At 39.6% G+C, this 8,434-nt stretch overlaps 1 protein-coding gene across 1 annotated transcript; it reads right to left on the reverse strand.

The window, feature by feature from the left end:
* Positions 1-310: 310 nt before the first annotated feature.
* On the reverse strand, positions 311-7,925 carry LOC129825014 (ribosome production factor 2 homolog). Its single transcript, XM_055884650.1, has 10 exons — positions 7,818-7,925; positions 3,195-3,327; positions 3,060-3,097; positions 2,778-2,817; positions 2,451-2,532; positions 2,290-2,366; positions 1,789-1,888; positions 1,487-1,589; positions 1,091-1,235; positions 311-920 (listed from the first exon to the last, which is right to left on the reverse strand). Exons 1-10 carry the CDS (start codon positions 7,838-7,840, stop codon positions 735-737), a joined length of 927 nt encoding a protein of 308 aa, XP_055740625.1. The 5' UTR covers positions 7,841-7,925; the 3' UTR covers positions 311-734.
* Positions 7,926-8,434: the final 509 nt, after the last annotated feature.

Below are 8,434 nucleotides of genomic sequence, written 5' to 3' on the forward strand. Positions count from 1 at the left end.
CAGCTCAATAGTCAAACAGCAACCTCTTGTACAAAGGTAACTATCCCCAGAAACATCCAGCAATGTAACACCAATACTTCTGATTTCATATCCACATCTGCCGGCAAGTTTCATGCCTGGAAGCTGACTGAAATATACCAAGTTATCTAATTACAGCTGTGATTTGTTCATAAGGAGGCAAATCTTTATACCTGAAGGTTTGTGGTGGCAGTGAAAAGTATCATTATTTCCTCTCACATTTAAAAAAAAACATTTCTGAATGTACCAGAGCTAAATAGTACATCTATGAAAAGAACAGCACGAGACAAGATGTACAAAACAAATTTATTCATTGAGAACTGTTCCTCGATGTACACGCAGTTTAAAATACAGAAAATAAAAAAGTATTTTAGATGAATGACGGCTAATTCAATTTTTTCTTATGCACCCACAGACTGCCTACCATTAACATAAAACCTTTCCAACCTAAGCAACATCAGCAACAGAACGAAGACGATTTGTAAGGCATTAGAAAGAGATGTCGATTAGCACACCACCACATTGTTGTCTTGAAACATTGACGAACATACCTACAGAAGGTAAACATGTGTGTGTGGGGGGGGGGGGGGGGGGGGGTCATTCTTTTCATCATTGATGACAATTGATGACAAATGATCATTGAAGAAATCAGTCAACATCCACAGTTAACTTGATGACGTGAGCTTGTGAAACGTCATTTAAAGCCTGGGAAGACTTCACTCTACTTCAGTGGTTTTCGGGGACGTCTCTCCCGCCACAACAGCAGCGGCTGCCGGGCCCCTCCTCTTCCTCAGACCCTTCATCTTACGTGTCTGGAGCTTGGCCAGATCCTGCTTCTGCATGTGCAGCCTGCCAAACTTGGTACCAAAAGTATCGTGGGATATGTTCTTCTTCTTCTTGGGCTATAAAGAATAGGAATGACAAAAAGCAACATGAGGACTTCGATTGCCTTGAAGTTTCATTTCAATTAAGACAAGACGTTTAAAAAAAAGCAACCTCATGCGCCATTCTACATAGCGGCTGTTGAAAGAGCATGAAAAAGATGTTGACTGCAACTAGACATTTTTCCTACCTTCAGAGCCTTGGGCTGTTTGTGAGCTGTCTTGTACAGGTCGTCTGATGCCAGGTGGGTTCTCCGCAAGATAAAGTCAAAAGACGGCCCAATCTCCTCCAGCTCAATCCTTGGGGTCCGACATCCAGACTTCTTCAACAGAGATCTGGAGAAAACAAAGAGCTTTGACTCGTGATCATTTCAGGGGGGTGAGATGGACGGTAGACACTAACTTCACAGAACGTGGCACGTCCCAAATGGCACCCTATTCCTTTTAAAAGGGCCCATAGGGCTCCGGTCAAAAGTATTACACTACACGGGGAATAGGGTGCCAATTGGGACACAGCATGTCATAATCTAAATCGGGAATAATAGGAGACACTGGTAGATGGTCCAGCTGTTAGAAGGCAGACATACCTGTAGCTGCGCATGTAGATTTTCCCCTCCAGAGCAGTGAAGTGCAGGACATGCTCCAGACCAGCCAGGCGCACTGAAGGCACAACAGGACCTCTGAAGAAGTCTGAATAATAAAACAAGTTAGAGTAGAAAATGGTCAATAGTGTCGTTGACATGAAATGCAATGTTTTATAAGACCAAAAATAATGGAGGATTTGGTAAGTATTTATTATCTTAATGTTTTCTAGTTAGAGTAAATGTGTCTTAACTAAAGGGGAAATCTTAACACTAAATTCAAAAGTTTAGCCTAGACTAAATTGTACCTGTAAGAAGGCTCTTTAGGCGTTTATGGTCATTCTCATGGTCAAAAGCATCCCCTGCGAACACCAGCATTGGTTTAGTCCCCTCGGGACATTTGCTGCTCTGCAATGCATTGGAAACCGAACAAAGTTACAGGAGGAAAAGTACAATAAATGCACCATGTAAAAATAGACATGATGAACACAAACAACTTACTTTGTTTACAATCCAAGTGTGCCTGTTCCAGACATTAGTGTTTTATCAGTAAAACTACAATTTTCCAAATTAATAATTTTTAAAGAATGGGAAGACAATGCATCTAAAATAGTGTTTAGAGGAAAGTTCAGTTCTAGATGTTAATTCAGGCCACCGGGAGAGAATGTAAATGAGGTGTATTCATTTGGTCTATTGTAGCAGACTGTGGACAAAGACACGGCGATGAAACACTCAGTGTTAATGAACTAAGATTCTGGCAGAATGAGAAAGTACAGTGGTGTCATGCTTAAAATAAAAGGAAACATCACCTTGATGTCACTTAGGGACTTATACTTCTCAATGCCAAGCTCAATCATATCCAGCACATGGAAATCAAATAGACGACCTGAAAAAAAATGAAAAGGTCAAACCCTTATCTGCTGTGAAACGTACCAGACATCTCCTACTGATAAAATATAAAAATGTTTACCAAATATGAGATTGTTTGGCCTTTTCTTGTTGTGTGAGCCAAACAAAAAGAGAGAGCTATCGGTTTTCTTCGAGAAGAATTCCTGTAGACAGAGACAAAATACCGATGATTGGGAATTCTTACATAATCCGCAGGGAGTGACGATTTAAGTGCTGTGAATACACATTTTAAAACGATGCTAGTATGTCTACAGTGTAAAATACCGCTTTGACTACTTGCAGGTGAATGTTCACAAATGATCACAATCCCAAACAATTGGTATGTCCAAGTTAAACAACTCTGATATCAAGCGGAAATGAATTCATGCAACATATTTAGTTAACTGACCAATGATGTAGAATCCTCAAATGGCCTGGTTATATTTTTCCTGGAAGGAAAAACAACATTTGGATAAAACACACATCTCAAGTACCGGCAATTGACGGACTAGTGTTTATGCCTTATTATTTCAGTAAACTCAGTCCTTCATGCCCAAGTATTAAATATCCACTTTTCAACAACAGGGGAAAAATAAAACACAATGAACACTAAATACAATATTTTCAGTACAACCAGTATACTGGGTTTGTTTGAAGACTAACTTAAGTAAAGTTAGAATCCATCACTTACTTTTTGTACAGCACAGCACTTGGTTTCTTCAGGGCATACTGGAGAGAAAAACAGAGTTATCTAGCTGCCACTCTCAAACCTTGACATTCTTCATGATTCTAGATGGGGAGGAGGGTCGACAGTCAGAAAACGTACAATGTCTTTCAATGCCTGAGTGACAGTCATACTGGTGTTGCCTCCTTTCATAATCATGGCATTCTTGATGTTCTCTGTAAGCTTGGGGGCTCTGTTGTCAAGGAAGCGCTTGGCCCTCTTCGTCTTAGGTTTTCTGAAGAGACATTCGTTCAACAACAAAAGACACTTCAGCTATGGCACACAGGGACATGAGTAACACAACACAGATGATCGGACATAGCTCTTCCATCTAGCGAAATGCACTCAACCAACACTGTTTGGAAGTCTAGCTAGCTAGTTAACATTAGCTAACTACTTGCCCAATAAATAAGACCGTGATACCAATTATTGGTATACAGTCAAAAAGCACTGCAAAAATGTGTAAAGTTCTCTCAAGACAAAATTACATTTGAGCTTCCTCTACCTCTTGTCTGTGCGGTTGGTCCTTATGTAGGTTCGAAATTTGAGACATCCACAGGAAAGTATTATTAAACCGACTTTTCAAAACGCTGATTTATATAACCTGGCACTAGCCTAACATTACTTCTTATAGTCCAAGTACCTTACATGTTCTGTTAAGAGGCAAATTGGCTCTGGCAACCATCTCAACTGTCGTTCAGTACTTTCATAGCACATCAAAATACATTGTTTTAACACAGTTGCAGCCAACAGTATTTTTAAGTGCCAACACGTTTGTGGTGTCCGCCTTCCGTTTACACAGGTGTTCGGAGACGCAGATAGCTAATTTGCACAGGTACGCCTTGGGGATGGGCAGTGGACAATTTTTTTTTTTTTTTACTGTTTGAGTACTGGCAAGACCCCCCCCCCCCCCCCCCCAGGCCCACACGGGGAAAAAAGGAGTGCATTTATCTATGCCAACAGTGCGCAACAATGCCTAATTTACCATAACAGATCAATCCTAATTGTCCCACAGACACACAGTCAATTACAGGTACACTTTAAGATTAACTTATTTAAACTGTAATATCAACAGGTTATATTATATCATGGAATTGTATAGTTGAATAAAGGTCACATTTTTGTTTTTAAACAAACAAAAAAAGACCTATCTACAAACAGGCAGTAACCTCCAGTGCTTGCAGAAGCCTATGGCTGTGCAATGGCATAGGTTGTTTTGTTAATTTCGCAGACAAGATGCTCTTATTTCCAGAGCCCTAATCACAGTCAAGACACAGCTACTTCAGTTAAAACTAGAGGTCGGCATGGCCGATTAATTAGGGCTGATTTTCAAGTTTTCATAACAATCGGCAATCAGCATTTTTGGATGCCGATTACATTGCATTCCACGAGGAGACTGTGCGAGTGCAGCAAGGAAGCAAGGTAAGTTGCGAGCTAGCATTAAACTTAGCTTATAAAAAACAATCAATCTTAACATAATCACTAGTTAACTACACATGGTTGAGGATATTACTATATTAACTAGCTTGTCCTGCGTTGCATATAATCAATGCGGTGCCTGTTAATTTATCATCGAATCACAGCCTACTTCGCCAAAAGAGCATTCGCGCCTTTTAAAATCAATATACAAGAATATTTTTTTAAGCCTGCATAATTTAATTAAAAGAAATTCATGTTAGCAGGCAATATTAACTAGGGAAATTGTGTCACTTCTCTTGCGTTCAGTGTAAGCAGAGTCAGGGTATATGCAGCAGTTTGAGCCGCCTGGCTCGTTGCGAACTGTGTGAACACCATTTCTTCCTAACAAAGAATCACTATTATGCCAGATTTTTACATAACTATGACATAACATTGAAGGTTGTGCAATGTAACAGCAACATTTAGTCTTAGGGTTGCCACCTGTTCGATAAAATACGGAACTGTTCCGTATTTCACTGAAAGAATAAACATTTTATTTTTGAAATTATAGTTTCTGGATTTGACCATATTATTGACCCAAGGCTCGTATTTCAGTGTGTTTATTATAATTAAGGCTTATTTGATAGAGCAGTCTGACTGAGCGGTGGTAGGCAGCAGTAGGCTTGTAAGCATTCATTCAAACAGTATTTCCCTGCCTTTGCCAGCAGCTCTTTACATTGCTTGAAGCATTGAAATACAAATGGCATAGAGATAAATAGTCCTATAAATTCCTATAATAACTACAACCTAAAACTTCTTGACTGGGAATATTGAAGACTCATGTTAAAAAGAACCACCAGCTTTCACGTGTTCTGTGCAAGGAACTTAAACGTTAGCTCTTTTACATGGCACATATTGCACTTTTACTTTCTTCTCCAACACTTTTTTGTTTTTGCATTATTTAAACCAAATTGAACATGTTTCATTATTTGAGACTAAATTGATTTTATTTGTATTATGTTAAGTTAAAATAAGTGTTCATTCAGTATTGTTGCAATTGTCATTACTACAAATATATATAAAATAAAAATGGCCCTAACAGTTTGCAAAGTATCCTTTTGGAAATAGACGGGATAATTATTCCAAAACTGCAGCTCATGGGAAAGTAGTTTGCCTGCTATCGGACATTCTATGTGGAAAGTAATCTTTAGACATGTACTGGGGGAGAGAAATTGTGCTTGAAAGGTAACCACAGGTTGTTTCCCCCACAGGCAGGCAGAGCCGCGACGTTCTATTACCAACTGGGACTATTGCCGAAAGGCCAGTTTCTTTGGCAATGACGGAGTGGAAAGTTAGCTAAAAAAGACTGGTACACAGACTAGTTCCAAGTCGGATCTATTCATCGATTGCTTCAGCAAGGGGTATCAAAGTTTCCTCGCGTTGTTAAGAGTCGCTAAAGGTAGTTCGCATCTGTGAATGGGTTAACTTGGCACATGCAAAAAAGCATGTAGGCCTACACACCTGTAACATGCTGACCACAACGCTTGCGTGTGTGCGCATGTTGATTTTGTCCACCCACACCAGACGCAATCAGGACAGGTAGGTTGAAATTTCAAAACCAACTATAATGTTTCGGGGACCGGTCGAAAATCATTAAACATTTTTGGCAATTTAGCTAGCTAGGTTGCTGTTGCTAGCTAATTTGTCCTGGGATATAAACATTGGGTTGTTATTTTACCTGAAATGCACAAAGTCCTCTACTCTGACAATTAATCCACAGATAAAGGAGTAAAAGTTTGTTTCTAGTAATATCTCCTCCTTCAGGCTTCTTCTTCTGAATTTATATAGCTGTTGGCAACCAACTATAAGGGCATTACCACTACCAACTGGACTGGAGTGTGGAACTCAGTTCATCTTTCAATCACCCACATGGGTATATGCTCCTAAAAAACAATGAGGAGATGGGAGAGGCGGGACTTGCATAGTGTCAAGCGTCACAAATAGAACCAAGTTCTACTTTAGCATCTGGCTACGCAGATGTGCGTGAGCAGTGTGGGTGCAATGATTGAATAACATGCATGTGCACATTTATTTTGCGACAGCACGCACGCATGTTGATTTTGTATCCCCACACCAGACACACAGATTGAAATATCGAGAACTCAAACAATTAGTTTAATTTAAGAACAGGTCGAAAACCATTAAACATGAATGGTAATTTAGCTAGCTGTTGATAGCTAATTTGTTCTGGGATATAAACATTGGGTTGTTATTTTACCTATAAATGCACAAGGTCCTCTACTCCGACAATTAATCCACAGATAAAACAGTAAAACCTCATTTGTTTCTTGTCATCTCTCCACCGGGCTTCTTTTTCTTCTTTGGACTTTATGGCGGTTGGTAACCAACTTCACAGCATTACTACAACTGACCAGAGAGTGGACCTAAATTAATCTTTCAATCACCCACGTGGGTATATGCTCCTGAAAACCAATGAGGAGATGGGAGAGGCCGGACGAGCGGTTTGGTCAGCATGTAAGGTACATGTCAGAAGAAAAAAAAAGACAGAACTGATGGAAAGAAAAAATGTTGGTAAACTTTCCGAATCGAGAATAATAAAAAATATGCTAGACAATGTGGGATATTTGTGTCGGTAAAATAAATTATGAGAAACTTCGGTGGAAACGCTTCAATGCACAAAAATGTATATAATATAAGTACATTTGGGAGTCGCTCTGACGACGTGTGGTCCTCCCACTACGATTCGTCGGGAAAGCACGCAGTTTTAGGCTACAGATGAAATACATTATGTATTTAACTTGGTGGTGAAAGTACAAGGTGACGAACTTGATGCACCTTTCCAATAAATATTGAGGGTCTAATTCTAATGACCAGGTACTTGGCAGCCGTTGAACTGCCAACCTCGCCATGTCCGCGAACCTTTGGCTATAGTGTACGTACCAATACCAGAGTAGGCACACTAGCTATTTAACGCAACATGTGAGAAAACCCATCAGCGGAGTGGCAATTGCGATGCATTTTTATGTGGACTGCATCACGCATAGCAGTTTATCCACAAATCAATGTAATTTAATTATCTCCGGCCGTAAAATGCGAATCTTGTTTTTATGCGGATTTCAGTATATTCGCTCGAAAATCTGTGGCCAATTGGATGGAAACCTAACTAGTTAGATTTATTAGGCAAGCTAGATAGCCAACGTTTCCTAGTACGTGACTTCGTTAACTACATAAATACTCGAAAGTTATAGTTTAAGGGTAAAAACCACATTAAGCATGACATACTTTGGTTGATAAAACAGAACTTACATTACTCCTCCGTATTGTTTCATTTTGAGGGCTTCACTCGTGTGCTTGCTTCAAAATACTCCACGTGAATATTACAGCAGCGGAAAATGTCGCGGTTAATTTTGCGTCACATCCGTCGTTCTGTACAGTGGACACATGTGCAGTACTCTCATGTGGCCATTGGGTGACGATAGCGATCTTCGTTGTCAATATTCGTGGATATTTTTTTTAGAACACAATCATGGTACCATTAATTGTTTCTATTTCATCAGATGTGTTCTTGAACCGATTACTTTATCACAGATTACGTTATAAGGATAATTTAGTTGCTAATGGCAGCCTGCAGTACCTCGGTCACCGTCCAATTTGAGACACTCAGAGTGCAGCACTGAGCCTAAAGTAGCTCAAACGGCGCATGGAATGTTTCCAAAAACTCCAAGATGGCACACGCTGAAATGACACTTCCTGATCAAACGCGCGCCCCTGAGCAATCTCATAGGAAACAATGGGGTAAAGTAATCGATTACTAAATTCATCTTTTTTTGGTTTATGGTCAAACCCAAACTCTCTGAACTGGTTTTCATTATGATTTATTTTAAATGTTAACTTGTGTATCTTAAATACATTCATGAAAGATA

Source organism: Salvelinus fontinalis, chromosome 27 (genome assembly GCF_029448725.1).
Source record: "Salvelinus fontinalis isolate EN_2023a chromosome 27, ASM2944872v1, whole genome shotgun sequence".
NCBI classification, from domain to species: Eukaryota; Metazoa; Chordata; class Actinopteri; order Salmoniformes; family Salmonidae; genus Salvelinus; species Salvelinus fontinalis.